The following is a 24,262-nucleotide window of genomic DNA, read 5'->3' on the forward strand; positions in this document are numbered from 1 at the left end:
GGAGGCCCAGTGGATTTCTACCACAAATGGTCCGTGGAAAGGGATAAGGACTGCGCAGCAAACATGGTTGCTACTTTTTATACTACCACTAATTAAAAAAATCACTGAGGAGATGCAAAATAAAGCAAAGTTGAGCTGACTTAGTTCAGGCAGTCTGTACCTTTTCTCCCTTCATGCCCATTAATCCGTCCTGACCAGGCTCTCCAGTCAGTCCTGGGGCTCCAGGAGCTCCGTCCAATCCATTATCTCCTCGGTCTCCTTGTTCACCCTGGTAAAATTGAAATACGATTAAAAAAGGCCTGACAGGCCTTACCTCTATGTCACAATGCTAACATTAAAAATACCTGATGGAGTTTTTGTACTAGTAGCACCAGGGAGCAATGTTTTTACAATTAGGCTGCTGTTGCTGCCACTTATTGAAAGTTGGTGGCAGTATGAATTATGCCAACAAAGAAGAAGGAGACTGCTAGCGAGCAAAGATGGATGTAAATAATGCACGATTCAAAATATTTAAAAGTGGTTAGTCTCTTAGGCCAGTAATATTCGCCTGGTTGACAATACATCAACCTGACCAATATTACTGGCTAATCTAACTTTATGATTTATATGTTTACTTTTAAAAGATAGCTGATATACTGTATAATTATCAGTTGTATTTAATATAGATAATTATATCAGCTTCAGTAAACCAGTAACTGTTTGACTCCACTTTGAAGTCCAAGCATGAAGTCCATTTCTGTGGAAGAGCTTCAAAGTAATTTAAGGAAACCTTGCTCTGTTGACAGCAGATTCATTTCCCAGTTTTTTTTGGATGAAGTGATGTGAGCGTTCCAAAGACAGACTTGGTGACCTGAAATACAGCAGAGTGCCTGAGCTCCCTTGATATATTATTTAAACCCATGTTGGGTAATTTTCCTGTGGACATCTTTGGTCCTAGTAGATGTCAAACTAGTTAAGAAAGTCTGACTGTCCCTCAAGGCCACCAGTGACTCCAAATAGTATAATTCCTCCAGGTTACCCATTGGGTTACGTAAGGTAGAGACTATAAGAAACTTTAACAGGAAATTTACCTTTTCTCCTTTTGCACCAGCAAGACCTGGCGGGCCCTGTGTAAGAAAGTAGAAGGTGATATACAAATATACACAGTTACATGCATACAAGTGCATACATACACACACACATAACCACACTCTGTAACACGTGTGCAGTCACCTCCATGTACCCTGCAAGCCTCTTTCCATTCAGGTAAAATAACTATTGACATAAAACTAACCACAGAATCACATAGTGTGTAATCGGGATGGGTGAAACAAGCCAACAGGGATTCATTACACTTAGTAACAATTCTGCAGGAAGAGCAGAATCCCTGCAAATTCTATTTGTACAATAAGCATTATAAGTTGATTCGCCCTTGGGGTGAAATCTTTCAGCATCTTAAACTTTTCATTCATCCAAATGGTGCTTAATCTGTTTCACTGTGGCCACAAAATAGGATAGCAAGAAGCTACTTTGGTTATGTAGAATTTATACGATGTGCTTTCGATTACTAATTGTGATTAATAAAAACAATTCAGGAGTGGATTTAATGGTGTATACAGTGTAGATGTTTACTTGTTCTTGGGCTTGGTTGTAAGCCCAAGTCAAGTTGTATTGTTTCATTCAGGTTTTACAGAGCAATGTGCAGTAATGAACAATAAAAGCACAATAACATACTGTAATACAATATGTAATAAAATAAAGCACAATAAAACACATGCTGGCAATATACAGTATACAATTAGACAATTCAGTAAGATCAGACACAAAGTCTTTATAGTAATATACTTCAAAGTGAACTGAGTTATCAGTACAAAATAGGAAGTGCAAACATAAGAACCTGAATAATTTCATGTCAGTTTAAGCAGCAAAGATTGAAGGGTCTTTGGTTCTTTTCCTCAGTTTAGGGGCAACATGCTGCCCTCTAAAGGAAGGACCAAGAAGGTCTTGAGGGGCCCTAAACCTCTCCTCACCTGACAGTTAATACTGTGTGTTTCTCTGTGCTTGCAGTTTGCAGTGTTGGGAGTGCAAGGATACCATCAGTATTTTTCTAGTCCTTTTGAACAATGTTATTGGTTTGCTTTCACTGCAAAAGCCAGTGCCAAAGTTGCCAGTTGCCAGTTGACAAAGCAAGTTCCTAATCTTGAAAAGCTGCCAGTGTACTTTAGGTTAAAACAAAGTTTCTATTCTATTCCTGTGACGACTATCTTTTCCTTATAGAGCAACCTCACCTGTTTGCCATCAGCTCCGAGCCCTGGAGATCCGGGTGGCCCTGGAAGGCCCGGTTCCCCTGGCTTGCCTCTTGTTCCCTCAAGCAATTTGATACTGGCGGGTACGCTGCCAACCTCGGATGGCTGGCACACACCACACTCACCCTAGGAAAGGGCAGGGAGTCAAGAGACTTAGTGTGCTTGACAATCAAGCTAAAGGATGCAAAAATCAATACATATGTCTGTGCTTACCTTCTCACCCTTTACGCCAGGAAGACCAAGACCAGGCAGCCCTTGCTCTCCCTATCAAAAGATGAATATAATATTAAAGTAACGCAAACAAAATAAATTATCAAATAGTGTTTTCATTAAATATGCACGTATAAGCGGTTCTCTGACCAACATAATACTGTATCACAAAAGTAATGCATGGTAAAAGTTCCACATCCCAAGAAAGAAGGTACAGCAGTACATTCTTATCAAAACAGAACAACCTTGACCTTTCTTACTTTGAAAACATTGAGGAACAAGGCTAGAATCCAGCTTTCAAGAGTGCATCCAATCCTCCACTTCACAGTTAAAGTTTGTCGTTACACTCTTTGCACTATTGTCCTACCTTTGTGCCTTTCTGTCCATCCTTGCCACTGGGTCCCCTTGGTCCAGGTTTGCCCTGTCATATGAACACATTTCATTTCACAATATCACTGAATCAGGACGTGAAGTGAGTCATTCTGTTTCAAAGAACTGAATCTGAACTTACCAGCTTACCATCAACTCCTTTGCTGCCTGCACTACCCTGCAGACAAGTTAAAAAAAAAAAAAAAAACACTTCAGTATCTGAATTTCACAAATTTATATTAAAAAAAAAGGATGCATCTTTGAAATTGGTCATTCACATTTCATAGTAGGCTGCATCCCTACAGGCAGCTGTGTCAAATAATTTTGGTTTTTCACTACCTAAGCTTTTCACTAATAAGTTGCCTGCTGAGTAAAATCCCTATGGCACACTGTTATGGGCCTTAAAATTAGCACACTGCTGTGATTATCTTCCTCACGAAGTCTATTACGAACCCTTCAGTAACTTACTGAGCAAGTTCTCCTAATGTAAGCTTAGTCTGCTATTGAAGTCACCTACTCTCAGTCTTGTTTCTTTTTATATTACTTACCTTCTCTCCTCTAAGGCCCGGCGATCCTTCCTTTCCTAGCTCCCCCTGTGGAGCAGAAAAAGTACATGATATATCATTTTGATGAACGTGCTTATCACTGCTCACACCTGAAAGCAAGCACACTGACAGAAACAAAATCAGAAAAAGACATGCAGTCAAAAAAAACAGTTATCAGTTTTCTTCCACCGTGTGTGTCATGTATCATTGTCTCCTTTCAGTAAGACCAAAGTCCTACAACAAGAAGATAAGACTGTTTGTTATTGTTTTCACCCTAGTTGTGTTTATGAGTTTTTCCAAATACTCTGCTTTTTATTCAGCACTAGAATGACATTAATTCTTACTAGAAGAGACTTACTTGTTCTCCTTTCTGTCCAATTCCAGGCTCTCCCTTCTCTCCCTTCTGGTGCAAGGTTTGGGTCATGACACCGGGGATGAGGTTAGGGGGTAACTCGCCCAGAGTGGGGCACACAGAACATGGCTCTCCCTAAAGCACATGGACAGATCAGACAGAAATTGTCTCAAAATAATCACCTGTGACTGCATTCAGTCAAATAAGGTGTCCATCAAGAAAAAACAAACCAAATTAACAGTGTCAGTAACGTTCTGATGCTCCAAGACAGTTGCGACTCATGCTACTATAAAAATTACGTGTGCAGGTCTACCAAAAAAAGCAAGGCACAGCAAATTTATAGGTTAGTTTATCTAGCGGACAGCTTAATTTGGTAGTCTAAAAAAGACATTCTTTAAACACAGGCCTACTAAAGACACCAAGCTGACCTTTTCTCCTTTGGCGCCATCTGATCCTGCTTCTCCCTGCCAAAACATACAAAAACACAGACATTCAGGACAGCAAATTAGTCCCAGCTCACCCTGACGAGCATGTATGCTTTGAGGTGTTCTGTCTACAGTTTTTGTGAATGCATGGACTTGAGCACGTTAACGTTCATGCCCATATGGGTATAGCTATACTAAGATGACAATGTATAGGAGTGCTGAGTGTGTGTGTCGACTCTAGTTTAGTTCAAGTAGTTTGCTTTAGGAGAGAGCCTTCTGCACTGCTGATGTTAGCATATCTGAATGTGTGATAATGCAGATGAGTGTGTATAGGTCACGCGTCCACAAAATATGAATGAACCACACGCTGTAAATGAATGAGGGGGAACTCTATACCTTCGGTCCTGCCTTGCCATCTGCACCTTGAGGCCCCTAGTAAATACGGAGAAAGAAAGGAGAAGAGAAGAGCAGGGATGAGGCAAAAGTAAGAGATGTTGTTGGTTCAACTTTGTTAGAGTGAGGTCATATCTCACTCTCCCTCTTCTTCTCCTTCTGCTCTAACCAGGTATGACAGATGGATGCTGGCACTATTGGAAATCGTTGCACAGAGACTCTCATAAGGCTCTAGATTTATATTCTTTCCCCCCCATAAATAATTCCCCATTTCACCTGCTGGGGTAAGCGGGCAGATGTAGGATGAAAAGAAAGAGAAACACAATGTGCAGTAACTTTGAGGCCTGACTCACCAGAGAGAGAAAGATACGTTAAGGTTACATTACAAACAAATGACCTTTCCCTTGGAGAATAAAATTTTGACGGCATATCAAGCTTTCTCTCCTTGAGCTGCTGCAACACTCTGACAATAACAAGGGCAAATACAACCCCAAGGTAGAAATAAATGCCACACCTTCCCTCAGAGTGATAAGAAAAATAGAATATATACACATCAGACAAGTGCTCAAGGTTCAATTGTCAGCTATAGTTGAGACCGTGTCTACAACTCCCTAATAAAACATGTAGCAAGATTTTTAAAAAGTAAACTGAACATTTGGGGCAGGTTTAAGAAAACATTACAATTTGATGTTAGGGTCAAACTGTTGTACTTACAGACACTCCTCTCTCCCCTATCCCTGGCAATCCAGGCTCTCCTTTAGGGCCTGGCATCCCTTGCAGAGCCAGTGTGTTGCCCATGTCTGCAGGCAGCACAGGGCACACTTCACATGGGTCACCCTGAAGATTGAACATTAGTCAGACACAGTATGTTGTTGAGAGAGCACACAGACATGCAGATAAAATTTAAAGAGGTTTAAATGATCATGGGTTATTATACCTTCTCTCCTTTAGGCCCTCCTGGTCCTCTTGGTCCCTATGAAAACAGCAGAATCCCAGTCAAACACTGATGTATGAGCTCACAGTTAGAACACTGTCTATTGGAAGCTCATGCATACATCGCATGCACTGAATACTAATCAATGTTTAAAAGAGGCTCTCACTGGATCTCCTGGCAATCCATCTTCTCCTGGAGGTCCTGCATCCCCCTGTTAACACAAATCACTGCACGTGTCATACAAATATTGTTGCAGTTACCCTGAAAACCATCCTCAAAAAAGCATCTTTGTTCTTGACTTTGTCTAATACTGTGCGCCATTTTAGGTTTCGATAGCCAAAGGATTGTGACAATTTCTGAATCCACAGAAGATCATGGCAATCCTTCAACTAAAGGGAAAACATAAACATCACCAAAAATGGAGCCATGATGTTAATATGCTTGGCTAGATCAGCGGTTTCCGCACAGCTGAGATCAGCTCCAGTATCCTTTCATCCACATCATCATGAATGTACTATAAACTGGATGTTATTAAATTCTATTAACTAAATTCAAATAGAAGATACAAAATTTGATATGCAATCGAATTTTCATTGTATTGTAGGTTCACATTTGCCCTTGTTATGCTAATGTTACCACTTTGAGTGGCAGAAAGTGGACAACTAAGTACCAGTATTTCAACTGTTTATTCAGTTGAAATACTGAATAAACAGTTAGATACTAACCTAATCAACCTAACCTATTTCAACTGTTTAGCCATTCCTGTTCGCTGAATCTTTCATTACTTTTAGCTAGTTAACCGTTTCAACTGTTTATTCGTTACTTTTAGCTAACAATTTTAAGCTAACAAGTTTAAATTCCCTCATTACTTATAGCTTACTCATATCATCTATATTTTTTTCCTAAACATGTCAACTATTTCAACTTTTTTGCACACTTTCTAACTAGTTTTCATTCACTCTAAATTGCAACACGTGGTGTTAATGTGTTACAATCGACTCGGGTTGATGGGTAGCTTATATGTTAACTTAGTGATTATATTTAATTATAGTAAGAGATTAACATCACAGCAATTTGTAAATCTACATGTATTCCTCCTTAACATAAATATGTGAGTATATTTTTTAAATCAAATCTTAACACTTAATTCTTATTTTTTCTCATTCCATGTACCCTCTAGTAATTGCAAAAGTGCCCCCTGGGGTACAAATCCCCCTGGCTGTTATTAGTCTTTGTCACTTTCACGTGCCATAGGAAATGGGCCGAAAGGGTAAACCTACCTTGTCTCCTTTTGCACCATTCGGTTCACCAGGAGGGCCCTGACAGGAAAAAAAGTACATAAATCTTTTCAAATGCCTTTCTTAAGAAGCTTTTAGGCTTCTGTCAAGGGCAATGAAAGCTGCACCAAAAGAAGGAGTCCTGCTAAGTTCTGTCCTGTACTTTTGACAGCTCGGTCCAATAAAACTACTTTTTGGTTAAACTGAGACCATCTCTGAGAGGAGAGTGAAGACATTAATATTCTTTTTTTTTCTTCTTCCAGAGGTCCTTAATTAAAAAAGCACACTTACTGGTGGGCCTGGCTTTCCAGCTCCTGGTGGGCCTGGAAGTCCAGGTTTCCCTGGCTCCCCAGCCAACCCCTCAGGACCCACCATACCTGGGGTACCCTGGAAAACAAGGTCAACACAGCTCTATTAAACTGAACTTAATGTATGTGACACACAGGCTGATGGTAGAAACTCTCAGACTTAATGCCGACAGACCTTCTGTCCCTTGGGGCCAACTACACAGATGGACCCTGCTCGACCCTGGACGATGGTGACAGACAGAGAGGGAAGTGACAGCATCAGTATGGGTCAGTGACATCATCAGTGCAAGACCAGAATAATCAAGCAAGCTGCGGAGAAATCCATCTCCAAAATGTCTTCATAAATCATCAAAGACACTTGTTGATTTCCCTCATTTGTTTGACATTTTACAATTGGAAATAGAAAGAGGGCGATTATATTCAGCTGTGAATACGCAAAATTCTCTGCCTGCCTGATTCAAGGCAAATCAACAAGCACATTCATATTCACAAAGTCAGATGGATGGGAGGCTTAAGAAAATCTATCCTCCACCAAATCCATCTGTCCACGACAAGCACTTAGCCTGGTGAACAGCTAAATGTGAGTGCATCTAATGCTGAAAACCAGGGGAATATCTCAGGGCGCACACACGTTGTAATTTGTTCCTCAAAACTTTTCATGTGTCTACAGGATCACTGCACTGAACAGGGAAGATTAAAAGGTTTAAGTCTTCCTGAATAGGCGCCTGCCTGTGTGAAAGACGAACAGCACAGTCAATGAGGCAGCATTGATTGTGCAAGCTTTGTTGCTCTAGCCTAATCTAACAGGCATTAACAGGCCGACTTAACACCATGGGAGAGAGAAGGGGGGAGAACTGATATAAATGGGAGTCCGAGCTTAAAGAGTAATACTGTATAAGTTCACTGAATATCCACTCTTAGCCTGATAAAAGTGCCTGTGTAAGTGGATTTGTGTGTCTGTGAGTATATTGGTGTGTTCGTGAGAGCATGCTCACTTTACCATTTGTCGTATTGAAAATGTACATTCCAAGCCAACTGTTTGACTTCACTGATTCTAATTACAGATACTCTGTAAGTACAAGTAAAGGAGAGCAAAAGATTAAAAAGAACTACAGAAAAAAAAACACCTACGTCCTTCCCTGGAGTGCCTGTGAGACCTTGTGGACCGATTTCTCCCTTCTGACCTTTCTCTCCCTAGACAGACCCAGAGAAAAAGGTGAGAAACAAACAGAGAGAGAAGCAGAGAGAGAAAAAGAGAGACAAGTGAAAATAATACAGGGATAGAAATTAATAAGATGATCATTATAAGGTCAAATCTTCATTATTCATCACCAAATTATTCTTAAACCTTTCACCTTGTACCCAGCTGCTTCAGCCCAGTTGGCGAGCATCACCTGTGGAAAGAAGGAATGGAGACAAAGTCCAGATCAATGACCTAGCTCTAAAGAGACATCATACACACACACCGCTTGAGCACAGAAAACAAAACAGTGGCCAGTCAGCAACCCGTATGGACTACCAGCAGGACCCATATGCTCCACTCACAAACACACACACACACACACACACACAACTTGAGAAACACAGGCATGCATTTACATTATGCATGCAATAATCTGTGGTACATACAGTTGCATATATATGAGTCAGATACATCAAATGTAGGCACAGAAGCATATGCGCAGTCAGAAAGACAGTCATTCACACACAATGACTCACTGGCAAATAAACATACAAAGCACAAACTCATTCCCACCCCATTATTAGTACTGAGACTCAATGTTTGAAAATGAGGTTGTGAATAAAGATCAAACTAAATAACTGGAGGGTTAGCAGGGCTGGGGGGCAGCTGGATGTAGAGCTGTAACCTGTAGCAGAAGACTGGCACTCACCGGCTCGCCTTTCTCTCCCTTCCTGCCCTTGGCTCCCTCTGTGCACTGAGGTTAGAGATACTTGGTTGGCATGTAATATCAAAGACAACTTCTTGGCAAAAGTTTCAGGCTCATACTGTGCTGCGTGCCAAATAACGAGATAATGCTTTTCTGCAAAATAAGACATGCCGCGAGAGTGAGACGCAATGGAAAAGTTACTTACTGGACCTGAATGGCTGCCAGAACAGTCATGGCCCTAAGATGGAGACAGGCAGAAAAGAAGAGTGATTGCTTGTGGGTGAGGAACAGAATAAGTGAGTACTGAAGAATGGATATCGCCAAGGCAGTGGATTGGTGCACAGCCAGCATCATTCTGTCTTACACTACAGCAGCATCAAATTGTGTGTGTGTGTGTGTGTGTGTGAGTGTGTTTATGTATCATGCTAGGTAATAGTGTTCAGTGCTGTACACGTCTGGGCATGTTATGACAACACACATTCCACTGATATTACTCTTACTAAACACACAAACACACATACATAGATTTATGCGTCTGTAAATACTCTTTACATATCCTTCATACTCACCCGGTCGCCTTTTTCCCCTTTCAACCCAGCAGGCCCACCGAAATTTACTACCTGCAACACACAAACACACAGTTACACCCTCCACTGCATTATACTGCTGTCATTTTCTAATGGAAAGAAGTGAAAGTAAAGATCAGTGATCCTTACATTTTCTTCCCTACTCAGGAGTAAACAACCAGCACACTACAGACAGACACAGAGAAAGAGAATTATTATTATACTGTTTAATATTCACTGAAGAAGTTGTGTGTCTCAATAAAAGGAAGTTTTTGAAAAATTAAATGTCTTGTAGTTTCTGTAGTCACCATGTGGAGGCACTGTCACACAAAACTAAACTGTGCTGAATCCCTCTGCTGCTACAGTATGCTGTTAAAAAGGATGAAAGGTGGGGAAGTGGGCATACACACATGCACACACACACACACACACATTCAGATGCACACATGCACACACATACACACATCTCCCATGGGAGACGGAGATCAATAGGAATGTCTGATTCCCACAGCACCGGAGTGAGCCGACCAGCTGCTCTTCACAGGAGGGCACACACACACACATAAACACACCAAATAAGGATAACCATTATAAATAACTAAAGCATTTTTAGAGGAAGCGAGTAATTAAAGCTGAATCCCCCACCCGCTGTTCCTGGGAGCCTTGCTTTCACACACCAGGAAGTTTTGCATTTATTGAAGCTGTGACGATGAGCTCGCTGAGAAGACGACAGAGGGCTAGTAACAGCAAAGAGACAATGTGTAATTCTCCCTCCTCTCTTTTTCCCCAATCCCTCTACAAATCTATCAATGACTGGCTCGACCAGCTGCAACGACGAGTCACTGTTTCCGAGCTTGTCTCTAACCATAGGCTTAGTCAAGTCCTCGTATAATTCCACTTAAAACCTCAGCAGCTTTTCCTTTCTTGTATATTTTTCTACATTATACATCTTTGAAATGAAAAAGTCAGATTGCTGTAAAAGAGCAGTATACTTTCTCTGTGCATTATGAAATGTTACTAAAATATCCTTGTAATTAATACAGCTTACTTTGCTGTCATTACTACTCTCAATTAATTAAGATGATTTAAATCTTTTATCATCAAAAAACACTGGATATCAAGTTATTTCCATAGATTTTGTTCTTGTTGTTTGTATTTATACTGCATGTTAGATTTGGTATTTAGTAGTATGTACAGTATGTATGTTGTTGTTCACAGTAAACATCTCGTTGTGCATTGCTAATTAATGGCAATAAATTAAGGTTTCATACGCGTGGGATCTCTTTCTGTATATTAAATCCTTATATTGCATATGCTCACTTGTTGTGAGTACAATGCATAGACTCTAGAGAATGAGACATCCCAGTGCAAAGGCTTTCAAGGCTTTATCAGTTAAATACATACGATTTGGTTTTCACATTAGTACCTTAAAACTGCATCTATTTCTTATTTTTTTTGCTGCTTGGAGGCAGCGTAACAAGCTGTGAGTTGTTTAGCTGCTAAATGCTCCATTATGTTTACCAGGTAGTTGCTAAATGCTAAACACTCTGCAGAGGTAGGGGAAATATTTTTGGTGACAACTTCCTGTTCGTTCACCACCATGAGCAATCCCTTACATGTTACACATAGTCATTTTAGTGTTAGGCAAGACATGTTGAAAATATTGAATAGTGCAGCTTTAAGTATATCAGTTTTTATAAATGCCATAGCAGTAAAAGTTTCAAATTTTGGCACAAATATCATAGTTAGTGGTGTCAAAGTTAAGTATTCAACACCCAAACACTGTGAATAGGCTCAGTTTTTTCACATCCAACATTCCAATACACATGCTCTCGAATTTTACTTTATGCATTTTGTCAACACCTATGCTCATTCATTAGCTCGAGCATCTCAAAAGGAAGGCTGAAATTCTGGAACCAACATCCTGTCAGTGAAGCTTGCTTTTTTTAACATCCCACTGGGCTCATTTTTAGGCATTGCCTCTTTATCTGACAGGTCTTGACAGAACAAGGGCAAGACCTAGCACACACTAATGAAAATCTAAAATCAGCATAAACAGAAATTCACAATCACCTCAGTTGTAATTCTCAAAATCAATGTAAAAATGGTGCCACTTTCTCAAATGCAAGATAACTTTCTGTGATGCATAATTTCATTGCAAAGAAAGGAAGCAGACGCTGGGATTTTATTTCTGGAGTAGCCTTTTGTGTTAATAGATTAATGCTGATTGGTGGAGCTGAGCCTTTGACTCACATGACCAAGAAGCCACTGATGTAGCACAAACAAGCTATAGAGCACCAGCTGAAGCAGCATGACATGAACACTGTGATGAAAATTGATTTCCGAGTGAACTTTAAGATTGTCAAGCAGAAGCCAAATCTACCCCTTATTCAGATCATTTAATACTACAATAATATTAATACATAGGCCTGCCTGGCATAATTCTGAGGTTGCAGTGCATAATATCGGGTTGTATTATCATGGGTACTATGCCGATGTAATTTGACCAAATTAAATTCATAGCACTGAATAAAAGTCACTTTTCGAGTTTTTTGCAAGTGTGAGCCCCCAGTGGCAGGGTAAACTGTGTGCTCCAACCCAGGTAATAACCTATATTGAGGAAGTCGGGGGAGACGGCTAGATGCATTAGTAAGCACACACCGGAGCAACATAATGAAGCGTCTGGAGTTTTGTATTCTATTTGTGAACAGAAGACGCCTATTGTAGGTGAATGACAAAATTAATAGGCAGCGGTAACTCCCAACTGAGACTCAGCACATAATGAGGTGTAAATCAGCCCTCACTCAGTCAGCAAGCTAGGTACGTGCGTGGGAGGGAGGAAGAAATACAAATAGAATATTTCTTTTTTAACCCGATGCACAACACAAATAAACACAACATAAAGAGGCACACACATACGTACACACATAAGGCCTGCATATTGTCTTCCTATTTGAATCTCAGTACTACACACATGTTGGAAGTCTCGTTATCCATCCACAGGCCCATAAGCTAATCTTGGACCCTACTTCAGGATGCACTAGGTTAAAGGGAGTGTACACATTGGACTGGTCACCAGTTCATTCACACTGGAAGTTTAGAGTCTCCAGTTCACCTAACCCGTATGTCTTTGGACTGTGGGAGGAAACCAAAGTAGAGAGCATACAAACTTTGCTTTCTGAACCCAGGACTTTCTTGATTTGAAGGGACTTTCTTAGTCCGAGCAACTGTGCCATCCACCGAGAAATTCAATACTGTAAGATCAAACGTGTGGATGTGAATTGTGAGGCTTACTTTCTCTGCCAAATCCTTGGATGCAAAAATTTCCTGTGGTAGAAAGAAAAAAGAAAGAAAGAAAGAAAGAAAAAAAGAAAGAAACAAATTGTTTGTTTTTCTTTCATATATCTGAGCATAACCTTAATATTGCTTTGGCTTCACATTGGTTCACAAGTGGTTACTGTCTATGTTTAGATACACGATGAATCCAAAATCTTTGAAAGGCAATTCACAGAAATATCCATTAGTCTGGTTTTCTATGTTGTAGCAGCACTGTAACCTACTTTGTGATTCAGCCCTACTACTTGCTCTATTGTATGACAAAATGAATCCACATTTTTGAAATTCTCATAACCGTTGAGCATATACTTCATATCCCCAGTCACTGGCAGCTCTCTGGCAGTTCATAGTAAATGAATCTCTTAAATATGTTCCCAGAAATGGCATGAATTTTATCTGTCTCCATAATATCAGTATCATACTGTATGAGATATTATGCATAGGCAAGCTGTTTTTTTCCTGTTGCATGTGCTGTGTATCCCCTTAAATCTTGTTGCCATTGCAGTTCTTTGCATCAGATACACAACAAAGAAAGGAGAAATATGTATGTATGTGTTTTTCTCATACAGTTCATTAATGGTTTTTCTTTAGTCTGAGTGAAAAAATGGATGAAAGAAGATGAGTAGAGAGAGGAAGAGAAGTATTATTCCTCATGAGCCCTTAGGCAAATGAAGAGATGGACAAAAAAGATGGAGGAAGGACTGAAAAGCTGAACAGAACAATTTTTGTTAAAGTTTACACATGGTGATGGACTTCATCATAAAAAGTCAAGTAGAAACACACTGAGACAGGGAAACAAGAGGGAAACACGACACAAGAAAGCCTTTGGGTCTTCTTAGGACGAGATGACCTTTCAGCTGGGGGCTGGGTTTAAAACAAGAAAAAAAGAGGTTTACAGATTTGTAACACCTCAGGAAGGTAACAACTGCTGTGACCCAAATACTGACACAAGCACTGGTACACACACACCTCTGCACCAAACCTGATTCTACTCGTAGTTGCAATGACAGGTTATTTGACGTTATACAAACGACGTTCATACAAGGTCATGCTGTGCAACCGAATCTTTTTCAAGTCAACAGAACTTTCTAAAGATCCCAAATATGTCCGGCTGACTTTTAGGGAGACGAGATGATGAAAAAGGCATCTTATATAATTAAATTTGATGAAAAGGTGAAATGATAAAGACCCTGTCTCAGTTGAGTCTTGGGTTGAATATTTGACTCAGTTGTATGCATCACAGAGCTTCAATGAAGAGTTGGAACAAGCTGAGACAGAATGTATGTGTGATACTGTCAGACTGGAATTATATAATTTTTCCAAACTTAAAGCAACAGTTTACCATTTTGGGAAATAATGTTACTTACTGAGAGTTAGATGAGAAGACTTATACCATTCTCTTGTCTGTCTGTTGAATATAGGGCTACAGCCAGCAGCCAGTCAGCTTATTTTAGCACAAAGACTGGAATTGGGAAAACAGCTAGCCTGGTACTGTCTGAAGGTAACAAAATCAGGCAACACACACCTCTACAATTAACTAATGAACACACTGTATCTCATTCATCTAATTGCAAGGCAACCAGCAGAGACTCCAGGTGGTTACTGCATCCAGCCAACAAAAAGTCTCACACATAACCCCCCAGAAAACCACAACTTGTCGTTTTTAGAATTCATTTGTATATGTATGGATTAAACAAAACAAAAGTAAGCTTCAGAGGTGCGGATTGGTGGATTTTATTACCTTCAAACAGAGCTAGGTTAGCTGTTTGTCAAATTGTTGCTCTAAAAGAGCACTCCACTGATGTAGCATTGCACTCTTGTAAATTTATCAGATTCAAGATGGACATTTAAAAAAAAGGATCAGTACTGATGCAGCAGAGCCAGAGACACTGTCTTTTTTATTCCATCCATTCTTCTTCCTTGTCAAAACCTTGTGCCTACATTGCCCACGATGCAACGCGACCGCCAACAGTTCAGTTGTAGATTTGGTTGTGCTATTCCTGTAGAGGCTGATGTAGCGTTAATCTGCTAGCCTCAAGCAGAGATGAGGAGCATGCTACAGGGGTCTGGTCAACTCACTTCTTTCTAACTCCACACTAGCAGATTTTGTTTGTTTTCAAACTTGTAGGCTTCAGTCCCAACTGACGCTGACTCATGTGACAATACTTGAAGCAGTTTATCAGACTTTGTGCAGCTCCCTTTGTAACCACAAAAGACTTTATACAACTTTTTTTCACATATTCAGTAGCATTCCCCAAGACCAGTAAACAGACCTTAATGTGTTAAATGTGTGATTCCCTTTAATGCTAATTGAGGACAAAAAATGGGGGTAAACTGTTTGTTACAGGGTGAACAAAAGAGGAATATACTTTCACAGAAATAGTATATCAATTATTGACCCCAATTTGTGCTCATCCTAAAGCAACAGTGTACAGTACTCTTTCTACATACAGCACACACATTCTACGTATATTGAGTTAAATATGCTGTCACCCAGGAGGGCTTAGTTTTATAAAAGCACTGCTATGGCTCAGGGACATCTGGCCTGCAAACTTGAATTTTGGATTTCATGTATACAAAGCTAACATAGAAATAAAAATATAGAGTCCTGAGGTTACTCTGTGTATGTACAGTATGGCCACGTATGTGCCAATGTGTAAAAGAGAGCAACAGAGAAAGGGGAGCAAATGGATAGAAAACTGTGAAACGAGGAGAAGCTGGTGACGTTACTAGGCCTCAACATAGTACCATATGAAACAATCAGTCTGCAATAACTTATAGTAGAAGAGAAAGAGAGGGAGAGCGACAGGTGAGAGAAAGAAGGAAACACAGCGGGAGACAGCATCCCTGAGTTATTAGAACTGTGTCTTGCTGGAACCATATATGGGATTGATTACTGTGTCCTGAAGTCTGCCAGAGCCCTAAGTTAACGCCAGCAGCCCACAAGAGAAACAAAATGCCCTAATGAATAGATAATTAGATATAAGTCCCATTAATATGAATGATGAAAAAAGCAAGGGTGAAACAAAAATAAATTGCCTTTACGTTATACTGGAAGAACTTCATGTATCAGCACTGAAGCAACCATAAAAAAAGCCATAGAAATTTGTGGAAAAAACTGCTCCCATGTGTTATATAACGCTCTATTTGTCAAGCACTCGACACTGCCCATGGACACTTTGAACTATTGCTACCAGCAAACTTAAGTGAACTGAAGTCATAAAAGTCTAAAACTCAAAAGTGCTACAGACTGCAGCAGAGTAGAAAACATGTTTTCCACGGCAGAGCATCAAGGGAGAACAACAACTTCTACCAACATTTGGGATAAGTCCTACAGGCCAGTGTTTGCTTGCCAGATCTCAGACAACTCAAACTGTCTCAGGAACAAAGCTGTTTGAGGCCAAGTGTATATCTGTGTCTATTTGTGTTATGTCTGTGCCTGATGGAAACCATGTGTTGTGATAATTCATGATGGAAGAGACACTTTGTAAAAGATGCAATGACTTTTTTCCCTCAATTTGTTACTGGACTTCCTTCTTTGCCATTGTGTTTACAATGCAAAAAGCATAAGCTTTAGTCTTACAGACACTAAAGCATGAGCTTTAGTCAAAGTGTATTTTCAGTTTTATGGTATTTGAGTGTGCGATCATATGTGTTTTGCATCGTTTTTTGTCTGTAAGAATGCAGAAATGTCTTTCTTTTACGTGCATGTGTTGGTGGTCTGTGATTTACCTGGTTAAATGCGTTTTCCAGCAGGTCATTCTCAGCAGCACGACGGCTCTTGGGAGCATCAGGAGGGCACTGCAAGCATGCAACAGACAGATCCTTTAAGACAAGGTAAAAGACCCCTTTGGTGATTTCCAAACTGAATCCTATAATTCTGCTCTGGGCAGGATGTGAAAATCTAACATACAAAATCCCCCTGCATTTTTTGCCTTGTTGCTGGTTGGCATAAAAAAATAACTCATCGTGTGGCAAACTGCAGACAGAAGTTAAATATCCCCTAACTTTAACCTTATGCTTTGACATATTTGATGTATGTATGTATGATATTGTATAATATTTGTGCTGTTGCATGACAGTTTCTTTTTCGGGGAAAGTCTCTTATTCTTGTTGGAATGAATGAAACCAAATTTTCTATTTTTCGTGGCGGCGCAATGACCAGTTCAAGCAGTGCTCTGACAGTTTGGTAATTTCCTGACATTTAAATACACTTAGCACATTTATGTAGTATTTTTGTGCCAAGCACAGTTGGGAGGGGCGGTGCAAACAGGTGGGAGGTTCATTCAAATGAGGCAGCGCAAAGCAAGTTGCTGGTATTTCGGTGGAAAATGTTTTTTAGACTTTGCACTGAAAATAGATGCATCAGAGCCACCTACATTTCTGGCATAAAAAACAAATAGTTATTGCGTTTAAAGAAGGAACTCGTTAATTTATCTATTAACGAATATGAGTGATGCAGGAATGAGTGATTCTTACAGTTTCTGTTCTGGCTACAGATTTGAGGTGCTGTGTGTTCAGATCATGCCGCTCAGCACCATCCAGACAACAATGTGATTTCCTGGCAAGGCCTCCATTTGTCGAGCTGCTATGGTCAAGTTTGACTGTGACTGGCAAAGAGTGAATTTACTCATCTCCACTACCACTGATTTATAATCCGCCTCAGCCACTTAGATAACAGTCCACTTTGTGCTTGTCTTTGCACTTTCACGATTAAAATAGGGCCTTAAAAGCTTGATTTTTTGCTAAATGCTAACACCAACATGCTAACATGGTCACAACGACAATGCTAACACGCAGGTGTTAACAGGTATAATGTTCATTATGTTCAACATCTTAGATTAGCTTGTTAGCATGGTAACACTTTCTCATTAACACAAAGTGGCTGATGGGCATGCCATTAGTTATACAGATACTTGGTCATAAACCAAAGTTCTGAACAGATTAATAAAATGGGCACAATTTTGACCTGATGATCTTGCTATTAAAAGTGACAGATTCACCAGTGTTGTTATACTTCATCCTGAGATGGCAAGAATATCTGTAGTAAATTTAAAGACCATTCCATCCGGAAGCTGTTGAGACACTTCAGTCTGGTCCAAATGCTTGACTGACAGACCAACACTGCCATACCTAGAGCCACTTTAAATATGGATAAAAATGGTATACATCTGAAATTTGAAATACATTTTTAATTTGAATACATGTAAAATTTATAATAATCATATCTACAACAGTGACATGTTGAACAGAGCTAAACAATCTACAGCACCATGAAATCTGACTGATATGTATCAAGTCTACAATCCAATCTCTAACAATACAATGCATGTTTCTTTATCTTGTAATGTTCCTATGTACTGTAGAGTTCAGACCACAGTGTCAAAGCTATTGACGACTAGCTGTTTTGTCTCATTCTTATGCATTTTAAGAAGCTGCAGCCTTCAGGGGTGTATGAGCATGCAAGTCAGTGCGTATGCCTGTGCACGCATGCTCCTCCACTCCTCATTTCAAATTTAAATGCAGCTTGGAGGGAGCCCTGCAGCCCATATGCCTTGAGCAAAGGAGAGGAGAAACATTTTGCAGCATTCTGTCCTTCCTCCATAGGACTCTACACTTTCAGACTTCAGAAGGAGCTTCTCACCATATTTCTATCCCTCACATAAAATCATTTGGTAAAAAAGCAAAAAGACACGTATACATGCGCACACAGAAACACGTAAGCACAGACACCCTGGAGAATTCTGACAAAAAGTTGACTGAGCACAAAAATACCTTCAGCTTAAAAATAAACCCAAGAACTGGCTGTTTGCAATTGTTCCCATACCTGAACAAACACTTGCTCTGTTATTGCCTGTCAAACAGAAACATACTGTTGTATTTATGTCCAGCGAATTTGTTTCCTATTTGATAAGGCTTTTGTTGAAGCCTGCAAAAAATAACTGCACAAAAATACATTTAGGAAAAGAGGTAGCAAGAGAAAAGGAGAGAATTATAAAGAGAACGAAAAATGCATTCTGAAGCTGCAAGAATAAGCAAGTGATACTTTCAATTAGGCTTTTAACCACACTTTAGGAGAACAAACAGTATTGGCAAACCGTAGTTGATGTGATATAATTGCAAAAAATGGAATTACACTAAGCCCTAGTCAATTTGTATTTGTATACACAAAACCCTATGTTAAACAAAGCCTCTGAAGATTATTTGGTCAACTGACATAATAAGAAAGTTTTTTTCATATTTGTAGAGACCTAAGTCAAGTCATTCATGGACTGATATAGAGTAAAGGCTCTCCCTGCATATCAAAATATGAGGCAGGCAGCCAAGTGTTTTTTTTTTCTTTTTTCTTTTTTCTTTCTGGCCACCTAAACTGAGTTGGTGTAAAACAAAAAAAGAAAAAGGGATGCAGATTAACGAGTAAGCCTCAAGTGCAACCGCAGAGACTATTTATCGTGTTTAATTCTGATAATGCAAACACAGCCTTTCCTCGAGCTGTTGCACAGTAACATTCCAGCAAATAGCAATGGCTTTAATTTTGTAGTAGCTTAAATAAGTGTTGAGTTAAACTCACTGGGTTTATCTCAGGTAAGAAGTTACTGCAAAAGAGAGGCAGGCACCTATTAAGTAGTGTTAAGATTTGTTTGGGCCTGAAACTCTGAAATGAGACACATTTCTACCACACAGACATGAGAGTTGTATCAATCCTCTCATCACATTCTCAACCAGAAAGAAAATAAGTGTATTTTCCAAAATTTCAAACTATAGCTTTAAATTACAGGTTTACCAGTGTTTGAATTACATAGGATGATACAGGAGACAAATCATTGTAGAGCAGTGGTGAATAATCTATGCTCCACACAGATTCACTGTTATTTTTAATCATTGTTAATCAGTTAGTGTATGCTGTCAGTCTCACCCGAGCCCCAGGTATCTCACAGCAGGCCTCTTGAATGGCGAGGGATGGGTCACAATACAGCATCACCTGCTGAATGTCCATCTGAAAAAGGGAGAAGGAGCAAAAGAGATTGTGATATATTCCACAGGTAGGGCGCCATACATCATATGTTTTGTTTAATAAATAATGTAAATAAAGTTTAAATGAGGCAGTAAACAGGTTGAAAACTGATGAATTTTTCATTTATTTAAAGTATTAGGAAGCACCTTGTCAGGAGCTTTAAGTTTGTGTGTGTGTGTGTGTGTGTGTGTGTGTGTGTGTGTGTGTGTGTGTGTGTGTGTGTGTGTGTGTGTGTGTGTGTGTGTGTGTGTGTGTGTGAGAGTGTGTGTGTGTGCGTGCATGTATGAACACTTCCTCCCTGTGTTAACTTAAGACCCTGCCTGCTTTCTAACTGGGTCACTTGGTTGATTGTCAAAACTAAATTCCTGGATTATTGAATCCGTTCAGCAATAATAGTCCCGGATAACTACAGGCCCATTCTGCCAGGTAGTCCACTCGCTTTTTTAACCAGGACTGAATGAGATTGCCTGAAAGAAAACAACACCTCTTGGACATAGCCTATGGTCTAAAACATATACACATTCACACAAATCTTAATATACACATCCAAACATGGAGAGAATGAATGATTTCAGTGCCAAGGCCTTTATGTGAGGTTGGTCCACTAGAAACATTTCAGTATGTCCTTCCTGCTGGAAACATGGCTCTTTAGGGTGGTCTGGAAAAAGTCTGGTGCGCCATTAAAATTCTATACTGAATTACATCATGCAGCGAAGCAATACCATGCCGTTCTCTATGGTATAGATCCCAATAAGGGAATTTGGTTCATTCACACCACTTATGTAACAGTTTGTTCTTCACACAAAGAGATCTTAAAGGTCACCACACTTTGAAAGAGTAAGTGTAGATGACATTTACATTGCGAAGCTTAACTTTGATGAAAAGCTCTTCAATTGTAAAGATAGGGCAGTCATATAGCACGTTTAATCAATTTCACACTGAGCATTCTGTATCTTAGTTTCCCAGTTCTCTTTGATTCCATACTTTTCATAAAGCAAGCAATAGTTCAGCCTTTGCTCAAAAAGCTCACCTTTAACCCACGGATTTTAAAGAACTTTAGGTCAGCTATTATGAAATATTGTAGGGAAAAACTTTCTAATCAATTAATTTCTTTTGTGAAAAAGAATAGTGTTTCTAAAAATTCCAATCTGGCTTTCGTTCCTTTCATAGCAATGAAAATGCACTTGTCAAAGTGACCAATGATATGATGCTCTCTACCAGCTCTAGTTGCTTGTCTGTTTTTAAATTCTGTGTTTGACAATGTCAACCACTCAATTCTAATAAACCGTTTGGAAAATTGGGTTGGCAGTAGGTTGGCACTGCTCTTAATTGGTTATTTTTACCAATCAAGATTGCCTTTGTGATAGACGTTTTCCTGTTAACATTGGGAGGATCTCATCAACACCAGCTATTCTTACCTGTGGTGTCCCCCAAGGGTCAATTTTTAGCTCCTCTTTTATTTTCCATTACATACTGACACTGGGCTACATATTTCAAAAACACATGGTGACAATGTAAAAGTAGCTCAGTTCCTCAGTTATCAGTCCAATGTTAAGAACTGGCAGAGACTTGTCAGCAAGTAAATGAATAAAAATCTGAATCTTTTATTTGCCCTCCCTTCCTCAACTGCTCCTCCTCAATCCAAACTTGGTATTTTATCATCCAATACAAAGGAGTACCCTGACAGTCTAGGGGTTATGTTTGACTCTAACTCATCATTTGAAAAACAAGTATCATGGGTGGTAAAACCTTGCTTCTTTCAGCTGAGGAAAATAGCTAAAATTAAATCATTTTTAACAACTGTAGATCTTAAGAAAGTAGCTATTTCCTCTCGCTTACTGTAATTCTCTTTACTCTGGAATAAGCCATTAGGCTCATGCTTGCCTCTAGACCAGGATGACCAAGCCTTTTCTGTGCGTGCATCTCAGGCTAGCCATGTATTGAGTAGCTTTTAGCTTTTCACTTCTTAAAACACACTTTTATTGGAAGGCTTTTAATTTTAACTATGTTTTTAAATTGTTTAGTTTAAATTTTGTGTATGCTCCTCATTGTTCTACTGTTTGATTCAAATCTTTACTTTTACCTGGTAGTCTAATTATTTTAGCTTACTTGTCATTTATTTTTGTTTTTCTGTTAAGCACTTTGTAACTCTGTTTAGAAAAAGTGCTATATTAATACAGTTATTATTATTATTATTATTATTATTATTATTATTATTATTATTATTATTACAATACCTGCACAGGCCTAGCATCAGAGGCCCGAATGCCCAGCAGAGTATGTCCGTCAGTGGGCAGAATTCCACGGGGCTCCAGGGGCTTGGTCTCAATGGAGCTACAGTCCACGTGGAGGGATGCAGCCCCTTGTTGCACACTGAGGGCCACCTTGTGCCAGCGCATGTCCATCAGGGCCTCAACCCCTTCCCCGGTGAAAACACAGCTCACTAGATCAGCATCAGGGTCTGCAGCTTTGGCTCGCATGGACAAGGTGCTATCAGGGCCACTGAGGTCTACGGAGAGCTGTATTTCAGCAGAGATGTGGTGGAGAAGGGTGGACGAAAGTGATATATGAATATGCAAAAGTCTACTGACAATCTACTGACAGTGTGTTCAGTATGCTGGTCAGTTAGCTAAGGCCTGTGGATAATATAATGTACTGTATCTCAAGCTGTCTTACTGGAAGTGGCTTCAGCAAAGAGTAATATGTACATGCTGCTACCACCTAACAAAGCTGTAGAACATAGAAGCAAAGATGAGGTAAAGGGGAAGACATATTAATTACACACATGAGCAGTACAGCCTATCAATCACTCTTAATGAGCCGACTCGGCCTCCATCCATCATACACATTGAGTATTTAAATCTGGCCTCAGACTCTTAGTGATTATGGGGACTCTGAGGGACTCCAGTGCTTCATCATGGAACACACATGAATAACAATGAAGGTGAATGAAAGAGGAGAGCAGAACATGATCAAGGGAGGAGTGATGGAGAGACAGGGAGCAGAGGGGGACCGGATGAAGAATAAGAGAGGACGAAAGACGCAAGGAATGAAAAGGGGGAGAGAATTGAAAAAGGTAAAGTGTCATGAGAGAGAACAAATTGAAGGGCAAAGTGGATGACTATGCAAAATAGATATGAGAGGCAGCAAGCACGAATTGACAAAAAGCGTTACAAACAAAAGGTGAGACACCAAGGAAGAGAGAGTAAAGGGAATGAGGGGACAAGATAATGCAGGAACAGTGAAAAAGATGCAGGAATACGTAAAGCAGGTATTGAGGAAACAGAGAATGAGATGCACCTGTGGGTATCCGTGCTGATCAGATATCTGGAAGAGGTAGATTGTGTCCCTCAGGGCAGACTTTTTTAAAGCCAGCGTGAAGATCAAAGTGAACTCCTCAGGCAGGCCATATGGGAACATCTGACTGAAACACAGAAGTTCAGAAGGGTCAGGAACACGACATTCCTATATACGTGGGGGATATGAAGCTAAGTACAGGAAAATACAAAGTGGAACTTCACCTATTTTCACATAAGGTCAGTTTACTAACCATGGAGATTGCTACTCAGCATCTCTTCTTTGGTTCTCAAAGATCTTATTAAAGTCAGAGAAAATAACCCATGATTTGTCGTCAGGGCTTGGAAACTAAAAAAAAAACAGCTATAATTAACATTTTTATATTTACAATGGATCACATTACTGCTTTTATGTGTACGGGGTCACTCGCAGTGACAGACAAAAGAGAATTATTACCTGACTTATTTTAATCTGTTTTTGTTAGACCTCTAACTACTGTATATGGAAATGCAATACTAAATCCATGGAGTATCCCTCTAACTTCTTGCGATTGCATGAATGTAAACGTGCATATGTAAACATTGTCCACATGTATATTGTTTGTTATATGTAAACATTTATACACACATAAGACAGTCAGTAGCTAGAGAGCTAACATCCTATTTAATTAAGCTTGTGGCACACAAAGTAAACTTTTGGGTCCACATCGTCTTTCTTTGATGTCCATATCAGTGCAGTGGCAAAGTAATCTGATGTGTGTTTGTTTTGTGTGTTTCCACACTCCTGTGTGAGCTTTTTTATATTCTATGCATGTTTTTTTCTTTCCCTATTTTTTTTCCATTTCGCTTTTCCCCCAACATTTTGTGACGACAGCTGGCAGTGCAATGCAAAGCCCGCTGTGTGTAACCCTCTGGCATTAATTTTCATGGCAGATACAGTCCGGCAAGCCTCATCCCTCAGTTTTGGTCAAGGGTATCTTAGCACACAAATAAATACACACTGCATGGCCGTGTGTAGATCTATTGAGAGAAGAAGGGTTCACAAACAAGCCCACTGAAATG

The 24,262-nt window shown here is 39.7% G+C and overlaps 1 protein-coding gene across 7 annotated transcripts in view; it reads right to left on the minus strand.

Annotated features, from left to right (window-relative positions):
* The window catches only part of col16a1 (collagen, type XVI, alpha 1), a 66,873-nt gene that overhangs the window by 20,243 nt on the left and 22,368 nt on the right, over positions 1-24,262 (minus strand). For 5 of the 7 annotated variants that reach the window (XM_040121618.1, XM_040121615.1, XM_040121616.1 and 2 more), the window contains exons 5-31: positions 23,205-23,328; positions 22,142-22,423; positions 19,806-19,886; positions 16,622-16,690; positions 12,848-12,880; positions 9,704-9,739; positions 9,557-9,607; positions 9,193-9,225; positions 8,991-9,035; positions 8,454-8,492; positions 8,230-8,292; positions 7,274-7,318; positions 7,082-7,177; positions 6,794-6,832; positions 5,680-5,724; positions 5,517-5,552; positions 5,294-5,416; positions 4,583-4,618; positions 4,190-4,225; positions 3,768-3,896; positions 3,413-3,457; positions 3,007-3,042; positions 2,863-2,916; positions 2,499-2,549; positions 2,268-2,411; positions 1,071-1,106; positions 161-268 (exon numbers count right to left, since the gene is read on the minus strand). In XM_040121618.1, the coding sequence (XP_039977552.1) occupies positions 161-268; positions 1,071-1,106; positions 2,268-2,411; positions 2,499-2,549; positions 2,863-2,916; positions 3,007-3,042; positions 3,413-3,457; positions 3,768-3,896; positions 4,190-4,225; positions 4,583-4,618; positions 5,294-5,416; positions 5,517-5,552; positions 5,680-5,724; positions 6,794-6,832; positions 7,082-7,177; positions 7,274-7,318; positions 8,230-8,292; positions 8,454-8,492; positions 8,991-9,035; positions 9,193-9,225; positions 9,557-9,607; positions 9,704-9,739; positions 12,848-12,880; positions 16,622-16,690; positions 19,806-19,886; positions 22,142-22,423; positions 23,205-23,328 (1,915 nt within the window). The remainder of the gene's footprint in view (positions 1-160; positions 269-1,070; positions 1,107-2,267; positions 2,412-2,498; positions 2,550-2,862; positions 2,917-3,006; positions 3,043-3,412; positions 3,458-3,767; positions 3,897-4,189; positions 4,226-4,582; positions 4,619-5,293; positions 5,417-5,516; positions 5,553-5,679; positions 5,725-6,793; positions 6,833-7,081; positions 7,178-7,273; positions 7,319-8,229; positions 8,293-8,453; positions 8,493-8,990; positions 9,036-9,192; positions 9,226-9,556; positions 9,608-9,703; positions 9,740-12,847; positions 12,881-16,621; positions 16,691-19,805; positions 19,887-22,141; positions 22,424-23,204; positions 23,329-24,262) is intronic. The other 2 variants (XM_040121617.1, XM_040121622.1) reach the window with 2 other exon arrangements.

Source organism: Xiphias gladius, chromosome 24 (genome assembly GCF_016859285.1).
Source record: "Xiphias gladius isolate SHS-SW01 ecotype Sanya breed wild chromosome 24, ASM1685928v1, whole genome shotgun sequence".
Lineage (NCBI taxonomy): Eukaryota > Metazoa > Chordata > Actinopteri > Istiophoriformes > Xiphiidae > Xiphias > Xiphias gladius.